The sequence below is a fragment of the Peromyscus maniculatus genome, chromosome 3, assembly GCF_049852395.1.
Source record: "Peromyscus maniculatus bairdii isolate BWxNUB_F1_BW_parent chromosome 3, HU_Pman_BW_mat_3.1, whole genome shotgun sequence".
Classification (NCBI taxonomy): domain Eukaryota; kingdom Metazoa; phylum Chordata; class Mammalia; order Rodentia; family Cricetidae; genus Peromyscus; species Peromyscus maniculatus.
Genome location: NC_134854.1, coordinates 122,686,580 through 122,705,393, shown reverse-complemented (window position 1 = coordinate 122,705,393; position 18,814 = coordinate 122,686,580). Strand labels below are relative to the sequence as shown.

Below are 18,814 nucleotides of genomic sequence, written 5' to 3'. Positions count from 1 at the left end.
CTTCTAATTCAGACATCCACATGCCATGCTGCTGGATGCTGGCTGGGATTTAAAGGTGAGGCGCCCCCCCGCCCCCCCCCCCCCAGCCAGACAGGGTTTCTCTGTGTGGTTTTGGTGCCTGTCCAGTCCTGGAGCTTGCTTTGGAGACCAGGCTAGCCTGGAACTCAGAGATCCACCCACCTGGCTCTGCCTCCCTGAGTGCTGGGATTAAAGGCGTGTGCCACCACTGCCTGTCCTCTTCTTTCTTGACAAAAGTTCAAGACAGGGACCAGAGACCCAAGGAGGGTGGGCACCTCTCACTTGCAGGAAGGTCTGCCTGCCATCCAGCTCAAGTTGAAGTTCCCCACTCTGGGACTTCAGTGCCTTCTGCCTAGAGCCATCCTGCCATGGCGCATGGACTCCAAAATCTAGGGGTAGGGTGTCCCATGTACTCCTGGAACTAGAAGATACTTCTGATAGTCTCATTTCCCACTACTGACTAAAACCAGAATTCCTGAATCTGCTGTCTCCTAGGAAGTTCCTAGAAATGAGCTCTTTATTCTGTAAACTCTCCTTTAAAACAAGCTTTCAAGAAACAATCTCCCATACTCCACCCCCAAAGGTACCACTGGACAAATGCACACACAAAAAGACATCCTGAAAAAAAGTCAATGTCCTATGGATAAATGATGGTGTGACTGCAATGGGATTCTACAAGATTAGGCGAAGAAAGGAGTGTGGACTCAGATGTAGGCAACATAATGGAAGAATTATCAAAGATACTCTGCTGAGGAGGAAGTGCCAGGGCTCGGGCTATCTATCACTCAGTGGCGGTCCTTGCTTACCAACAAGGCCATGGGTTTCTTCTCCACCACGGGGAGGAAAAAGTTCTACCCGAGGCATACCACATAACCCCAAGGATAGTTCATGAAGGGACCAAGCTAACCTTGGCTGACTTAAGTTGAAGTAGTGATTACCTGGGGTTGGGGCTGGGTTGCACCAGGATGGTGAAAAACCTTAGCCCACCTTCACCTCCATGGTGCATACAAGGCCATGACTATATGTACTGAGGTGCAAGAACGGTTTTGTTCTACTTCTGCATAAATATCCCTACCCTCTGTGGATGGAGTTTGCAGGGAGACTGCTTATTCTTTGTGTATTTACCCAGTGCCTGGGGATGTAACCCAGGACCTTTTTGCTAAGCAGGAACTGAGCTGCAACCCTTTAGTGGTTCCCTGCCTCCCCCTCCAAAGGGACTTTTTTTTTTAATGCACCAGGGGCAGAGTGCTGGAAGCACGCCAGGCCGACCCTAGAGGCCAAAGCTGCTGGCCTTGGGCCATGCCTTAACATGCACATTCCTTGGCTATCTCTGGCCCCTCTGCCCCAGGGACTCCATCCTTCCTCCTTCATTCCTAAGAAGTAGTAAGTGGCCCAGGCCTGGGAGGTTGCTGACCCTTGCTGACCAGTATAGCTTGGCCCTTCTGGGTGTGCCTGCTTGGAGGACATCTAGTGCTGATCAAGCTTATCTTGGTCACATTGCCTCCCTCTTTTATTCTCTCCCTTCAGATCCCAAGACTTCCTGCTTCCCGCTCTGCGGCAGCTTCACCGGGTCTCCAGATCTGCTCTTCTCCCAAGAGCCAGTCCTGATAAGAACCTACTTTTTGAGTTTGCACGTCAACCAGAGCTTGGGCTTGCTCTTATCTGTCCTCCACATCCCATCCCTGCCCCCACCTTTTAGCATCACCCACTGGTCCGGTTCCTCCCCGACCTGGGGCTTCCTTTAATCTTCAGACATCCCCCCAAGGTTCCTTGCCGGTTCCTGGGGGTGGAGGTCCCCGAGACACAACCGGTGGCAAGAGCACTCTTGGTTGGAGCAAGGCAGAAAGTGAGGGTTACCGATCTTTCCCACCTCCCAACCTCCGGCGCCGGAGGGAATGGAGTCGGGCCCAGACACTTCCCAAGTGCGGGGTACAGGTCAGCGTGCTTTCCATCCACGGTGCCCTCCCTGGGAAGAGCCTTAGGAGCCTCATTTCTCTGAGGCAGGGGCCGCGCGGCTCGAGGTTGGAAAGCAGGCATGTGGTCGCCTGGATCTGAACAGCAACTTCCCCGGGGAAACGCCCTATTTCGGCTGCGGGGGCCCGCGGCTCCGCCACACCCTCTCCAGAGTTCCCTCCGGCGCCCGGGCCCAGAAGGGTGCGGGGCTGGCTGTCGCCGGGGAGGGCCACTCGGGGGAGGCGGCCACAAAGCCCCGCGTGGCACAAGCGGCAGTGCGGGAGACGCGGGCCTCGAGGCGCAGCCCCCCGCGGCGCGCGCAAACTGCGCGGAACTACTTCAGCGGAGCGGCTGCGGGGCGAGAGTCCCAGCAGCGGCCGCACAGGGCTCCGGGGCGAGTAGGGGCCGCCACCGAGCGGCGGGGGCCCCGCGGGCACGGCCACGTGCTCCCCGCCGGGCTCGCACGCTCAGACGCGCCGGGGCCGCGGGGGCCACCGGCAGGCACGCGCGCCCCCCGCGCGCACACACTCCCGGGCACGCACGCCGGCCGCCCCGCCCCCCCCGCCGCGCCCCGCCCTCCCGCGCGCCACGCCACGCCCCCGCGGCGCCGGTCGTCGCCCTCCTATTGGCTGGCCGGCGCATGACGCGCGGCGCCCGGCCCCGCCCCTCGTCAGTCACTCGGCGGAGGCGGCGCTGGCGGGGACTAGTCTCGTCCGGAGACTGGCGGCGGCAGCGGCGGCGGCGGCGGCGGCCGGAGCTTGAGCCCAGCGGCGGAGGGCGGGCGGGCGGCGCGGGAGGGCGGGGGCCGCTCCGCGACGCTGCGGACCGCGCTTCTCCTCTGAGCGGCGGCGCGCGCAGCTGTGGGGCGCCGGGGGCCAGCCCGTCCATGACCATGGGCGACAAGAAGAGCCCGACCAGGTACCTGCCGGGCGCCGAGGGGGCGGAAGGGGAGGGCGGCCGCGGCGGGCGGGGACGCCGGCGACTAGGCCGGAGCGGCCGCGCGGGGGAGGCGCGCTAAGATGGAGACCCGGGGGCGGAGGGAGGCGGTGTCGCTCCGCTCGGGCCGGCGGCCGTGCGCGCCGCAGCCATGGCGGCTCCTCCTCAGCCGCCCTCCGCCGTCGCCGCTCCGCCCAGACAAAGGGAGATTTAACCAGGTGGGGCGGGCGGGAGGGCGCGAGCAGGGGCGGGCAGCGCGCGGCGCCGGCCTCCTCCGCGCCGCCGCCCGGCCGTCCCGGCTGCCCGCCGCCTTCGGGATCCGGCCCGCGGCCCGCGCCGCGCCCCCGCCGCCCCGCGCTCGCGTCCCCGAGTCGGCCCGCTTCCTGCGCCCGGCGCGGCCCCGCGTGAGCCGTCGCCGCCAGGCGCTCGGTTCCCGGGGCCGGAGGGGGCGCACGGCTCCGCGCTGCCCGGCGGCCCCTCCGGCCCCGGTGCCCGCCAGTGGGGTAGATGGGTGGTCGCCGCGAGAAGTTTCCAGCGTCGGATTCCTGTGCAATGACGACGGCTCACCAGCGCCTGTTTCTCTCCTCTCTCCATCCTCCCATCGGTTCCTGACTCCACGGAAGGCCAAAAAGACAAGCGAAACCTGCCGCAGACGAAGGCTTTTGGGATTGTAGCGTCTGCACCTTCAGGAACAGCGCCGAAGCCTTTAAATGCAGCATCTGCGATGTGCGGAAAGGCACCTCCACCAGGTACTGAAAGACGTGTGTGCTAGCTTTTGTTGAAAGACTTGTTTTGGCTTTATTTCTCTATTTGCTGTGCGGAGAAGGGGAGTCGTACTTTTATTATTATTGATCGCCCTCTTGCCAACTTGTTGATTACGACCCTTTTTTTGCATTTGGGGGGTAGGGGATGTGGTTCGGGTTGTTTGCCATTTAAAGTTGGGTGCAGTGCCTCGTGCTAAAATAAGGATTTATGGGAGGGAATTTTCCCAGGTTTTTGTCTTGTTTCAGACAGACACTGGATTTATTTGACACTTGGTTCCTTTGGCCTGTTGGTATTGGCTCCCAGAAGGGAGAGAGGAAGTGGGGATATTGCTATGGATTGTAGGACATTAGGACCTTTTTGTTTTTGCCGTGTGCAGGGTGGTTTTAATTTGTCTCTCCGGAATTAGTTTTTTCCTGAGTTTTTAATGGTGGCATGGTAGTACAATAAGACTGGGTTGTGCCTTGTTCTGTCTTGAGTTGCAAATGTCTCTTCTTTTTTGCACTTGAAGATACGTATTGGAGGGTTGGAAAAGTGCAAGGGGGTTGCTGATGTGTGTGGTGTTTTTTATTTTTTTTTGTTACTAGCTTATGCAGAATGGTGAAGAGATGTGTGTAATGTTGAGATGAATTGATTTTTGAAGTTTGTGTGTGATGGTTTTGTATTAAAACATTGGAAGGGTTTCTTTTCTATTGAGACGAGAGTGGTTGGTTAACTGCATGTGATAGACAGCAAATGAGTTGGTACTACTTCCAGAGGTGACATTAAAATGGACTTAGGTGAAATGTAAAAACTGATTTTATAGTCTTCCAGGTGTTGTAACTTTTATTTGGATTTCTGTTGCTAAGAGTTAGGTTCTTGCTCTCCTATAAAGAGACTGTCTTCAGAGCACATAGAAAGTGAGAGTGAGGTTAGGACCTTTCAGGAGTTGAGGTTGCCGGTCAAAAGTTTCATTTAGGCAGGTGTTTGATTTGGGGTTGGTGGCGCCATCCCAGCGTGACTGCAGTTCCACCTGGATGTTCTGAGTGAGGTGTCCTGTCAGGGTCTCATTGCTCTGCTTTCACTTGGGATTAAAGAGGCTCAGCTGCAAGTCTGTAACTAGAATGAATTGCCCTAGTTAAGTTACTGGTAGACTGTTTTTGAATTTCACTAGCTCTTAAGAAATGGGACTTTTGAATCAAAACTCAAGAACTGGAATGTATTTCCCCATAAGTAGTTTTTCCTCTACTAAGATAGCATCTTACGATGTTTGGAGCTAATCTGGAACTGAAAGCCTCCTAAGTGCTGGGATTGTAGACTGTTGTCACCACACCCAGCTAAGCTAGTAGGTTGTTTTTGTTAAAGTAAATTCATGTCAAATTTTTTGTATAATAATAAATTTAGTTAAATGGAAAACCCATTTCTGTGGGTTTTGTTCTGCTGTCTAAAATCGGGGATTCCATCAGGCAGCATGAAAGTTTAGAAATGTATTTGTTACTTAAATCAATAGTAACTGTATATTATTTATGAGTAATGTTTTTTACATGTAGAATCCCTCTGAGGCTAAAGCTCTTTATTGTGGTTTTGCTTTGAGTGTTACTGTAGATGATGTTCAAGTAAATGACCAGGAAACTAGTAAGAACTTGAGAACCATGCTGGTGAAGAGACCACTTCAGCCAGTTTCAAAAGTTTACATCTGATGTATTGCTGGGAATAATTATCTCATCTTGAAATGCTTTTCAGTTTCTACTTTTATTGAAAAACCTGACTCACCAACTTTTTGGGAACACGTGAAAGGTGTTGACCTTAATATTTTGTCTAAAGTTTTCAGAGCCACAGCTGACAGTGACATTTTAGAATATTTGAGAGTCTGTCAATTCAGAAAAATGGATAAAGTGATGTCTTTCAGGGCTTTCATGCAGTTGAGTCATTCAGTAAGTTCAGAATACAGATTGCACAGATCTTTAAAATACCAGTCATGATAACTTTTTGGACAGAGGTTGTTTGGTTTTGGTTGTAACCAATACTTCAGTGTTTTAGATCTGTTCAGAAGTCATTAAGTGGAATGCAAGTAACATTTTTGGTTTTCTGTGTTATTCATGGGTTTCATGAATAAGGAGCGAATATGACCAGTGTTCTGCTCTCCTAGCCATTATGTATCCCTTGATTTCTTTGGAATATTGGCTATTACAATATTTTCTCTTGAACCTTTTTCTTGTAAATAGTTTTGTACTTCCAAGATTTCACAGGATCTTGCCTTTTTTTTCTCCTTCATATTATTAATCAGGTGGCAGTAGAAAACTTAATTTGTTTTTCGGGTTTGTTTTTGCAGTACTGGGCATTAAAGTTATGTCTATAGGAACTTCAACCCAGCGGGTGGTTGGGGTTGGATGGTGAGTAATAGATGAAAACTGGCAATTTTGAAATAGTGTTTGCTGACACACATGGTTTTGTTGCTCTGAGCTAGTGTTTAAACAGCCTTATCTGGTTAGCTGGCCAGTAGTTATTGTGGAGTTGGTGATTACTATTGTTTTTATTGCTGCTGGCATCAACCAGTCAACCCAGGAAAACAGCTTTAAATTAGTGCTAGACCAGTAGGAAGGACACAGAGCTATTTGCCCTTTGGGGATAGGGTTGATATCCCTCATTTAAGTATGAAAATACTACCCATCATCTAAAGAGCATTTATGAAGTTCCTAGGATGTGAAAGAAGCAGCTGAAGGGAAGGGGTGTGTGTGTGTTAAAAGGATGTGGAACATGTACCCAGGTAAACTAATCAAAGCTGTAAAGACTGCCAGAGATGTGTAAAATCGGATTGGAACAGCCTGGCTTGGGAATCAACTAGCAGGAACTCTTCCCTCCATTTATTTTGGAAAAGGAAAACTGGTTTCTGCAAAATCAGCTGCCAGCTTTTTACTTCTTTTGTGATGTACAGTATCGTCTTTTTAACTCTGCAGGTAGCTAGTTAATTAATTTAGAATAGGGACTTCGTGGAGTGGCAAAGAGCAGAGTGAAGGGACAGTAAGAAAAGCCCCAAGGGAAAAGGAGTGGGATCTAGTAGTGGGGGCCGACCTCTTTGTACATTGGTTCATTTATACTTGTGAATGGTCCTGCTGGGCTAAGGTCTGCATTTTAGAGAGAATTATGAAGTGCATGTTGGGTCTGTAAGTTTTTTCTTTTTTAAAATTATTTCAAAGATAATTGATTTTTTTTTTAATTTTATGTGCATTGGTGTTTTGCCTGCATGTATGTCTGTGAGGGTGTCAGATCCCCTAAATCTGGAGTTACAGACAGTTGTGAGCTACATGTGGGTGCTGGGAACTGAACCCAGGCCCTCTGGAAGAGCAGGTCAGTGCTTTTAACCACTGAGCCATCTCTCCAGGCTCATGGGTCTGTATTCTTTTGAGGTAGGGTCCAGAAGAATAGCTTGCAACTGACTACATAGCCTGGGCTGGCTTTGAACTTCTGGGCCCTTGCTAGTCTCTCTAGTTTGGGTATTACAGGTGTGTGTTATTAAATCTGGCCTTTTCTAGTCTATAATTTCTTAACCATTCTTATTCTCTAGTCTAACTGATTTTTTAAAGAAGTTATCTTTTATTTTTATTATTTGTTAGTTCTGCAGGTATGTATGATGTATGTGCAGGTGAGCAAAGGTATCAGATTCCCTGGACCAGCTGGAGTTACAGGTGGTTGTTAGCTGCCTTGATACAGATTCTGGGACTTGAACTCTGGTCCTTTGAATACCTCAAGTGCTCTTAACCATTGAACAATCCCTCCAGTCTGAATTTTTTTAAAACGAGCTTTATTGGGGGCATACATTACATATCATAACATTCACTCATCATGAGTGCAATTAAGTGAGTTTTTTCTTAAGTCATTTGAAAGAGTGCCACTATCACCACATTCCAAGTTTTTAGAACATTACCATGTCAGTTGATTTCTTCTCATCACATTCATTGATACACACAGCAAAGTTAACAGTGGAGCCTAAAGTAGTTGTGGACTGTTGGAAGGTTGCCTCTGCATCATGGTGGTACACCCAGCTTTGCCAGATGGGGAGATAAGGAGCATTTTTGTATGTATAAAATGGCAGGGGGGTGGGAGAGTCACATGATCCTGTTCCTCTGTAACAATGAATGTGAAAAGACAACTCAGTCTGTTGAGAAGTCACTAAGCATTAGAGAAGTTTTGTGGAAAAACCACAATAAAGTTATGATCTTTACTGGAACCAAAGTGCATCTGTCGGTATATTTCAGATAGTAAGACTTCCAGGCCTCTTACCCATATTTCCTGATAATCCACAACTGTGGTTTTGCACCTTGAGTCACATTGGCTTCGTTGTAATGACTGTCTTTCATAAAAATACTCTGTAAAATACATTTCAAAAATTCCCTCTGTTTTCCAAATCATTAAACCTTACCAAACCTGTGAGCTGAATGCTCCTTTCAAAGCTGGAAGTTTTTGAGATTACTCTTACCAGAAGTTGATTAATAATTTATTTTGTGTTATTGTATTGAACTGACCAATTCATTGGTACTGACTTGATCTTAGGTTATACATGGTGACCTTAAAGTAAATTACCTGGGTAGATAATTTACCTGATTACTTGACAAGTTTTTTTTTAATGTACAGAGCCATCAGACTCTGTGTGTATGCACAGTGGTCCAAAGACAGGCAAAATTCCTCTTCTCATAGAATTGAATACTATGGAGAGGGAAGAGAAGATACATAAACAGCAAACTAAGATCATTTCAACTTTTGATGGATGCCCTGAAGAATATGGTAATGAGCACAGAGGAGTGTGAGGGCAGGTGGAGGCCAGTGCTGCTGTCTGTATTTGCCTGTTTAGGTGTGGTGATGCTGCCTGCTTTTGGAGCCAGAGGAGAGTGAGGTCTACAGATTTATGTGTGCTGTTTATTTATCTTTTAGTTCAGATGATGTTTACATTGCGAGTCCTAGGGTACTCGACTTAGTTGTATGTTGTATGTTAAATGTAGGCCAGTTAGCATCCTTCAGTGTTTTTTTAATCACCAGCATAGGAGATTATACATACACAGCTCTATTTCTGTAGCTTACCAAAAGAACTACCAGACCAGCTTTTTGACTACGTGCTCAGAGTAGGATTCTGGACTTGAGCAGCCCACATGCTGTTTCTCTCTGGCCTGTTTTTGTCTCTTGTCCTTGGTCAGTACTTCCCCTCCTTGTGGTATTGTCTTTGTCCCTACAGTAGTCCTTGCTTTACCTGTTGGTAGTGTTCACGTTTAAATGCTTCATGAACTTCTACAGAGTAAGTACATGCTTGTAACTTGGTGTTCCTGAGTCTTCAGATTGTTTGGAGAATGTTCCCAGGAACCCCTTGTATACTGTCTCATGTTTTATCATCGGGGTGATTAGTTTTCCTTCTGTTTTAACTCACTGTTAGGCTGAGTAGAGTAGCTATGATGCTGTGAGCACATCTTGTTTATTTATTTATCAGTGATGTTTTATTCTCAGACCATCTGAGTTTCCCTCTGAGCAGCTGCCCTCAGACTATCCCTTTATTTATTTATTTTAGGCAGAGTCTCTGTTATGCAGATCAAGATCTCAGAGATTATCTTGTCTTTGCCTAAAGGTGTGGGCCACCACAACAGACCAGAGTTTTATCCTTTTATATGAGTGGACTGAAAGGTGTGAAACTTGTAGAGGTCATAAAAGGAAATTGATTCTCACCTCTCATTGGCTGTATTGTTTAGCAGTCTTTTTTTTTTGCATTTTTTTTGCATTTTTTTTTTTTTTTTTTTTTTTTTGCATTTTTGAGGCAGCTAACACAGGCTGACCTGGCACTCAGTATGTAGCTTAGGCTGGCCTTGAACCATAAGTTCTTTTGCCTCAGCTTCAGTCTCTGGTACGTGCCACTCACTACACCTGTTGAAGCTTGTCAGTCACTGCTATTTCAAAATACTGGTTAATAAGTAAATGGGGAACTTCTCCTTCCAAGAAACAATAGCCAATGAGAACCAAGTGTAGTAACTGTGATGATGGACATGGTGTGACGGAACACGTAAGAGTCAGTGATTGTTTAAAGTGGAAACAGTCTCTTCCTTGAAGAAGGCCTCATTGTTTTTGAGTGTAAGATTGGTTGTATAGACTGACTGATGCTGGTCTTGAACTAAGGATTCTCAGCCTCCTTGCCTGGATTAATGGATCACACCTGGACTGTATACCCTGTTTCTCCTAACCTCTTTTTAACTCTTTAGGTGCTTAGGATAGACTCCAGGGCCGCATGTGTGTAGACAAGTGCTCTGCAATTGAACAGCATCTGAGTCCATCATTACATTCTTTGACTTTCTCTTCCAAATGTTTGCATTCTCAGAGACTTAATTATTAGTCTCTACTCACCATCATTATTAATCTCTCATCACCTCCATGCTTGAGTACATAAGACAGATATACCTGCTTCCTGGACTGCTTCTCCATTTGAGCAGCTTAAAGGCAATTCAATCCATAGGTTGAAAAGCTGAGTTCTGAGAGTATTTCCCGAAGGTGCCACACAGAGCACACTCACAAATCCTACTTCAAATTATCTCCTGGCTCACATTCTTTTTTGTTTGCTTGTTTTTGTTTTTTGAGACAGGGTTTCTCTGTGTAGCTTTGCGCCTTTCCTGGAACTCCCTTTGGAGACCAGGCTGGTCTTGAACTCACAGATATCCGCCTGTCTCTGCCTCAAGTGCTAGGATTAAAGGTGTGCGCCACCACCGCCCGGCTTTTTTTTTTTTTTAACATTTATTTTTTTATGTATACAGTGTTCTCCCTGGAGGCCAGAAGAGGGCGCCAGATCTCATTACAGATGGTTGTGAGCCACCATATGGTTGCTGGGAATTGAATTCAGTTCCTCTGGAAGGTCAGCCAGTGTTCTTAACCGTTGAGCCAACTCTCCAGCCCCTGGTTCACATTCTTTTAGGAAGAAATCTAAATCCTGAGTATTTCAAAGATATTGTGGTTTGGTCTTTTCTTGTGTCTGTCTTCAGGAGTTCTGGAAACAGCTTGCAACTACCCCATCTGCAGAACATGTTTGTTCCATACAAAACGGTTTAGTGTTTTCTGAGTGTGGACCGTGTCTTACTTCATACATCTATGGGTCTTCCTCTATTTTCCTCTAAGGACTTTTTCTATTTTCTATTTCTGTTGCACTCATCCTATCGTGTGTGTGTGTGTGTGTGTGTGTGTGTGTGTGTGTGTGTGTGTATTTTTCAGCTGTATATATTTGATTTGCCAGTCTTCCTCTGTTGTTACCTTGTTGGAGGACAGGTTTTTATCATTTTGTTTTCCTGTGTTTATTATAATACAACCTGGCACCTCCTAGGGGTCACCGATGTCTGCTCTATAGAGCAAATAAAGACTTGAAAAAATAGTTACAGTTCTTTTGGTTGTTTGTAGTTCTGGAGATGAAAAACCATTGCCTAATGTGTGCTGGAGCAACACTCCCACCCAGCCTCAGTTTTGAGTTGTAGCAAATGTTCTTTTATATGTGAGGGCTTTCCTCTTGTGTGTTTAATGTTATTGAGTTAGGTGAACATTGTCTCCCTGAAGTGTGCTCCTATAATATCTTGTTTTTCCCTAAACAGGCACTGTGGCTTAAATGTAAGACCAGAAAGCCTTGGCAAGAAGCAGTGCATTTCAAGTAGTTTCTGGAGTGGTTTTGAGCTATGGTGTTTTGTGGCACACTTGAATATCAACTGTCATAAGTATTATCTTAGTAGCCCAGGTGGTAATTTTAGCAGCCAAAAGTCATTGGGAAGTCTGGAAATGAAGCAAGGGGTTGATTGTATGGGATAAACCAATTTTGAAGAGGCAGATTGCTTCTTTGTAAACGGGCACCCAGTGCAGCTTACAGATGGCCAAAGAGTTCTGACCAGTGCTGGAAGCCCTCTGTCCATCTGCTGTTTTAACACACCTATAATTTGACATTACACCTCCTACATATGGTAATTTCACCTTTGTACCCTTTGTTCTATTTTGTTGAGTAATTTGGAGTAATTGCTTGTATTTTGTTGAAGTCTTGACTCATTCACTTCATTTATTTAGCTATATTTTCATTTCTGTGCAGTAGTTGACACTATGGTGGCAAAAATGAACTCAGTAAAGGCATTTGTGGATATGCTACAGTATTACTCAGAAATCGAGGGTTGGGATCATGAGGTAAACAGGTACAATTTTGAAGTAGAGTTAGATAGTACTTTCTTTTTTCCTATTAGCCAATTTAGAATATCTGTTTTATCTTGTGGTTGGAAAACAAAACAAAACAAAACAAAAAACCAAACCAACCAAAAAACAGTGGGAAGGATTTAGGGGTATGTAAAAAAGCCTCTGAGTTAAGACAATGTATTTTTCTGTACCATTAAAGAGTGCAAAAAATACACAGATAAGAAACTTTGGTGGCCTTTGGAAGGACAAGAGATTAAAAGAATGCCAGTTTTCTCAGCATGATGAATCTTACAACGTGGTGGTTAGTCATAGAGAGAAAACAAACTTGGTAACTGCTTTCTAAGAACAGCTCAGATGTCATATGTAGGCTGTGAGGTTTGCTAACCCTTCTCTTAGAAAAGACGTCAGACTCTTGATTCAAGCTGCTTTAAGTCCCCAAACCCAAAACCATTTAGTGGTCCATGTCACCTGTAAGAGGAAGTGTCATTAAGACTGATTGACTGACGGTAAGAGTCAGATTTCTTGACCAATTCCTGGGTTGTTGTTGTCTAACGTGTGGTCATATGATTGGCCAAGCTTAGTGAATCTGTTACTAAGTAGAAGGTGGATAATAAAAACTAGAGTTGAGCTGGGTCACTAGTCATGCTCAGTTCTAATGCTGAACTCCTTCAACAGGGCGGCCTTGCACTCCCTGCAGTGTCACTCCAGCACCTTGTAAATGATTAGTAACTTGTCTGTATTTCTTGACTTTTGTGGCTGTATGGATATATGCACGAGTGCAAGTGCCTGCAGAGGTTAGATGTGTGAGAGTCACCTGGAGATGGAGTCACAGGGCTGTGGATTCTGGGAACCAAAATCAGGTCCTCTGGAGGAGCAGTTGTTAGTTTGTTTACTATTCATTCATTTATTTATAATGTGTGGGTATTTTGACTGCATGTATGTATGCACCGCATGCCTGCCTGGTACCTGTGGAAGCCAGAAGAGGGTGCTGGGTCCCCAGAACTGGAGTTAGAGATGGTTGTGAGCCACTATGTGGGGAGTCAAACTTAGGTCCTCTGGAAGAGCATCCAGTGTTCTCAACAGCTGAGCCATCTCTCCAGCTCATTATTAGTAAATTTTCACTGTGTGAGTCAAGAATAGTAGTAGTAAAGATTGATAAATTCTGGAACCCACTGGTGTCCTTGTTAGGAAGAGAATATGGTACAGGATATTTAGAGACCAAACAAAAATAGGAACATTCTCATTGTCACCAGTAGGAATTGTTTTTGAGTTTATTCATTGAGTCCACTTTCCCTGGTGCTGTATTGTAATAGGTGCTTTTGTTGACACAATGGGATAGGTGGTAGCACCATGTGGGAATGGGGAAGGTAAGCTGTATGAATGAGAGATTTCAAAGCTTTTGGGTGCTTTTAAGGAAGATGTTTTGTGAACATTTCATGTTTTTGAATTCCTTATTTGTAGAGAGTAAGGTGAAAATCCTGCTTTGTTGTAGATTGTTTGTTTTCTAGAAGGACCAAGATACTATGCATTTCTCATAGGTTCTCAGGCAGTGTCATGCTGCTGGTCTGGGTAGCGCATCTTGGAATTGCTGGTTCAGATTGTGGCTTCTTTAACTTTTCTACTTTGGACCTCAGAGCATAGAGGCATGAAAACTAGGCATACAAATCAAATACTTAACAACAAAGATGTTAAATCTTGTTGCTGTGCATGTGATTTTACCATTTGAGACAAAAGCTCATTTGCATACTAACCACATAGATATGCCTAGTTTTATACAGATAGTTAAATCTTGGCTTAATGTTGGATATGTGGAACATAAAGAATTTTTTGTGTTTTTCAGAGGTAATGGTTTGATTTTTATAATCACAATTTAGAGAATGTTGCCTCACATACATGCATAATACAAAATGGCAGAAGGATGTTTAGGGTCATTTCAGAAATTGTCAGTCTTTCTTAATCCAAAGCCAAAATTTTACTAACCTCACACCAGGATTTCCCTGTCCTGGAACTTGCTCTGTAGACCAGGTTGGCTTCAAACTCTGATCCACCTGCTTTTGCCTCCCAAGTGCTGGTACTAAAGACATACACCACTACACCCAGCTTTTCTTTTTTTATTTAAAACAACAACTTAGTTTTTAAAAGATTTAACATTTTTTTAAAAAAAAATTAAAAATGATGTATATTTGCCAGTGTGTGCATGTGAGGAGTGAAGGCACCCGCAGAAGAACTGGAAGAGATTGGATCTCCTGGAGCTGGAGTATCTTATGTGCTGCCCGATGTGGCCGCTGGGAGCCAAACTCCAGTCCTCTGCAAGATGTACTCTTAACTGTTGAGGAATCCATCTTTATTTATTTATTTGTTTGTTTTTTGGTTTTTCGAGACAGGGTTTCTCTGTAGTTTTGGTGCCTGTCCTGGATCTCACTCTGTAGACCATGCTGGCCTTGAACTCACAGAGATCTGCTTGGCTCTGCCTCCCGGAGTGCTGGGATTAAAGGCGTGCACCATCGCCGTCTGACAGAATCCAGCTTTTAAATCAAACATGAGACACAGTACAGTTGAAAGATACACTGATGTGATTGATACCTGCTTGTGAAGGCAAGGTGGCACAAGCCATAGGGTACGCAGAGGCAGGTAGATCTCTTGAGAGTGGAGGTCAGCCTGGTCTGTGTAGGAGTTCTAAGTGAGATGGGGTGGCATAGTGAGACTCTGTCTCAAAAAACAAAACTACAAATCAAGTTGGTAATCAAAGGAAAGCTTAACTTTCCCCCATTGTTAAATAGGAGCAAATGAAATGTTAAAGATTGAAAAAAATTTAGGTTGGGAAATGAAGATTCTCATAGACCTTTGGTTGATAGCATAAATTTTTTTAAATTATGCTTTTAGAATACATGTATTTTGTGATCCAGCAGTATGACTGGCCCATAAAAATTTCTCTATAGACATTGATTGTGTTAGAGTGAAGATTCAGGGGCCAGCAAGACGGCTCTGTGAGCCAGAATGCTTTCCACTAAGCCTGACAAATCTGAGTTCAGTGTATGGGACCCACGTGATAGTAGGAGAGAACTGAGTCCTGTGGGTTATCCATTGATTTGCACAAATATGCTATAACATGCTCATGAGTATGTGCATACGTACACATTAAAGAAATTAATATATTTTAATAAAATTATCTTTAAATGTTATGTATTATTTAAAGTATATTACAGCTTTGGAATATTTTAGTTACTAAAAGTGGCTTGAGACCAATCCCATTGTTGGTGAGAATGTATACTGTGTATTCCACTCTGGAAAATAGTCTGTCAGATTTTTTTTCCTACACATACACTTACCATATGACCTAGCAGTTATACCCCTTGATCTTTAAGCCCAAAGAAATGAAAACTTACACTCACACAAAAGCTATTCACAGCTTTGTCAAACCTCCAAATTAGTAAAAACAAAAAACCCAACTATGTTTCATTAGAGGAGAAATATCTCCACAGAGTAGAATACTTTGCACGAAAAAGAATAGAACATGGCTTCAAGAGCTGATACTGTGGAAGATCTTTTGGTGTCTTGTGTTGTATTATGTGAATGTGAACCTGTGTTAAATGACATGGTTAAGGGGGATTGAGAAGCACGATAGCGTCCCCCAAATAAAACTAGGAGTGTGCTGTAGCACAGTTGGGTAACTAGTTTGTCAATTACTTCAGAAGATAAAAGAGAGGGATTTGGTTCTCAGCACAAAGAACTGGTATTTGAAGAGTTGGAAATGATAATTAGAATGATTTGTTCATTTACACATTATATACATGTATAATATATGTATAATATATAATATATAATATATGTATAATATATCGCTATACCTCATGACTAAGAGTCAAAAATAATCATAAGAAATTTAAATCATTTTGAAAATTATAAATCACAAAAATAGGCATGTAAGTATGCATTATGCTGATGATATTTGATTGGTTCTGACACTGCATTATAATTAAGGTGAGGATTACACAGAGGCTGAAAGGCGATTACGTGGTACCATGATAGACTATTTTGCAATTTCCTATGAGTTTGTAAATAAGTCCAAAAAAGCTTAGTAAAGGATATGTAAGGGGCAGGAGAAATAGCTCAGTGGTTAAGAGCAGCCTGCTTTTCCAGAGGACCCAGGTTCAATTCCCTGCCCCCACATGGCAACTCAAAACCATCTGTAACTCCAGTTTCAGGATGTTAGAAACTCTTCTGAATTCTGTGGATACCAGGCATGAATGTGGTGCATAGTCATATGCAAGTTGAAACATATAAAGTAAATTAAAAAGAAAAACATGTAAATTGTTACTATACTATTGTTAATGGGCCCCTGAGCATAGTCCATCAGTCATTGGATATTCTGAAACATTATATGTTTTCATAGTGCTTTATGTTTTTTTTTTTTTTTTTTTTTTCAAGACAGGGTTTCTCTGTGTAGCTTTGGTACCTGTCCTGGATCTCTTCTGTAAACCAGGCTGGCCTTGAAGTCACAGAGATCCACCTGGCTCTGCCTCCCGAGTGCTGGGGTTAAAGGTGTGCGCCACCACCGCCTGGCTGTGCTTTGTTTTGCACATCAGTTTTATGTTGTTTCCCTTAATGTTAACACTCAAAGCAGTTCTGAGAGGTGGTAGTTGCTACAGCCTTGCAGTCATAGAAGCTGTTGCACAGAAAAGTAACTTGATTCCATGTTCAGTAAGACAGAGGAAAGGTGATTAAGCTAAATGGACCAGTTATCATGTACAGAGTGTTTGTAAAACTTCTTTACCCAGCATCTTCACAACATTCCATCCTTTTCTAGGAGGGTTTCAATTAGGAGAGAGCAATAGAATGATGCTTGTTCAGAATTCTGGAAAAAGGCCTAATCACAGAGCCTATAATATGCAGTTAACACTGTGTGTGTGTGTGTGTGTGTGTGTGTGTGTGTGTGTGTGTGTGTGTGTGTGTATACATACACACTAAGATTTATTTTTACTAATTCTTATGTTTTTCTTATCGGTGTTTCTTATCCTTCTCATCCCGACTTTTGGAGAAATAGTATCTTTAAAAACAGACTGAGAGCCGGGCGGTGGTGGCGCACACCTTTAATCCCAGCACTCGGGAGGCAGAGCCAGGCGGATCTCTGTGAGTTCGAGGCCAGCCTGGGCTACCAAGTGAGTTCCAGGAAAAGGCGCAAAGCTACACAGAGAAACCCTGTCTCGAAAAACCAAAAAAAAAAAAAAAAAAAAAAAAAAAACCAGACTGAGAGTGTATAGCATTTTCTGCCTTAAAATCAGAAGAGTTGTTCTCTTGACTTAGAAAATCACACAGTTACTTGAAAGTACTTTTCATATTATCATTAATATCACCAGAAAGAAGCATTGAGTTTGTGAATGATTTACTCTGCAGGAAAGTGGTGCAATGGAAAGCACTTGTTACCTAGACAGAGTAGGTGGACAAGCTCTGTGCCCTTTGAATAAGTTCTGCTTTCACTGTGTACTCTGGCTCTGTGTCCAGTTCCTTCAGTTAAGTCACTGAGGAAGTCAAGGGAATATGCAGCTTGTCCTTGGCTATTTGAGGACATAATGTATGTCAGCAAACAGTCAGCTCATGTGTTGGCAAATGCCTCCTTTTATGTCTCCTTGTCTTAGTGAACCTTCCTTAAACATGGCGCCTATCACATCTTCTACAAAGAACTACTACTACTGTTCTTCCTGATTGTAAAATTATGCCATTGTTTTGCTCCCTCTGTCCCCCACACACATTTGAAGACTTTGGAACATGATCTTCCTAATTGACTTTAGGGGGTAAAATTTGATGTAGTATAATTTATGTTTTAGAGTTTCGCTTTTTGAAGGGCAATCCTGAGACCTCACACATGCACTCTTGTGTGACTTTTCTGATTTATTGTTTTCTGAGACAGGTCTTAAACATTTCTCTTCAATACTATGATGCCAAATTATTTGTTTAAAAATATGTAGGGAAAATGGTTTATTCTTTGTGTGTTCCCTCAGTGAGGTATGAATAAGTACTTACATATTTTGGTGTCTCTGCTTGAAGGAGTTCTTTCTGTTACAAATGTTGGAGTGTTCAGTTTATATGTAACTGTAGCTTGAGTTTTTCTGCCTTGCCCACAGTCAGGACAAATCTTTGTTACCCGCCAGTCCCACAGCCGCTCAGACCCAACCAAGTAAACACAGAGACTTATATTGCTTACAAACTGTATGGCCATGGCAGGCATCTTGCTAACTGTGCTTATAGCTTAAATTAATCCATTTCCATAAATCTATACCTTGCCACGTGGCTGGTGGCTTACCGGCATCTTCACAAGCTGCTGGTCATGGCGGCGGCTGCAGTGTCTCTCCACCTCAGCCTTCTGCTTCCCACAATTCTCCTCTCTCCTTGTCCCACCTACTTCCTGCCTGGCCACTGGCCAATCAGTGTTTTATTTATTGACCAATCAGAGCAATTTGACATACAGACCGTCCCACAGCATGTAACTGAACAGTTTTCTGGTTTTGTTACTAAATTCTTCATTTACATATCCTTCCTAATTTTTCCTAAGCTCAGTGTAGACTGGAAAATGAGGATGAAGACAAAGGTATTCAGATGTCAGAATTTCTTGAAGCTAGGCCTTGTGGTACACACCTTTAATCCCAGTACTTAGGAGGTAGAGGCTGGTGGACTTATATGTAAGTTTGGGGCCAGCCAGGTAGGTCTACATAGTTATAGAATGTCTGCAGCTACATAGAGAACCTGTTTCAAACAGACAACAACAAAACAAAAAACCCCAAAGAAAGACTGTCTGAAATTTTGGAATCACTCCAGAACACCTGGTGCAGAAGACAGTGCATTTGTAGGTACTATTTGTTGTACAGCAGCCCCAGGGTGGTGCATCCTCATACCTTTATTATTTAATTAAGGAAACACCCTGTAGCAAAGCTTGGTTTTGACAGACCCCATCTACATTGGGGTCTCTCTGACTAGCATATATGGA

General features: G+C 44.2%; 1 protein-coding gene across 1 annotated transcript in view; it reads left to right on the top strand.

Moving 5' to 3' along the window:
- Positions 1–2,733: 2,733 nt before the first annotated feature.
- Rybp (RING1 and YY1 binding protein) overlaps positions 2,734–18,814 on the top strand; it is a 51,993-nt gene continuing 35,912 nt past the window's right edge. The window contains exons 1-2 of the mRNA XM_076567464.1: positions 2,734–2,889; positions 3,531–3,656. Of these exons, the coding sequence (XP_076423579.1) occupies positions 2,858–2,889; positions 3,531–3,656 (158 nt within the window). The 5' untranslated portion in view covers positions 2,734–2,857. The remainder of the gene's footprint in view (positions 2,890–3,530; positions 3,657–18,814) is intronic.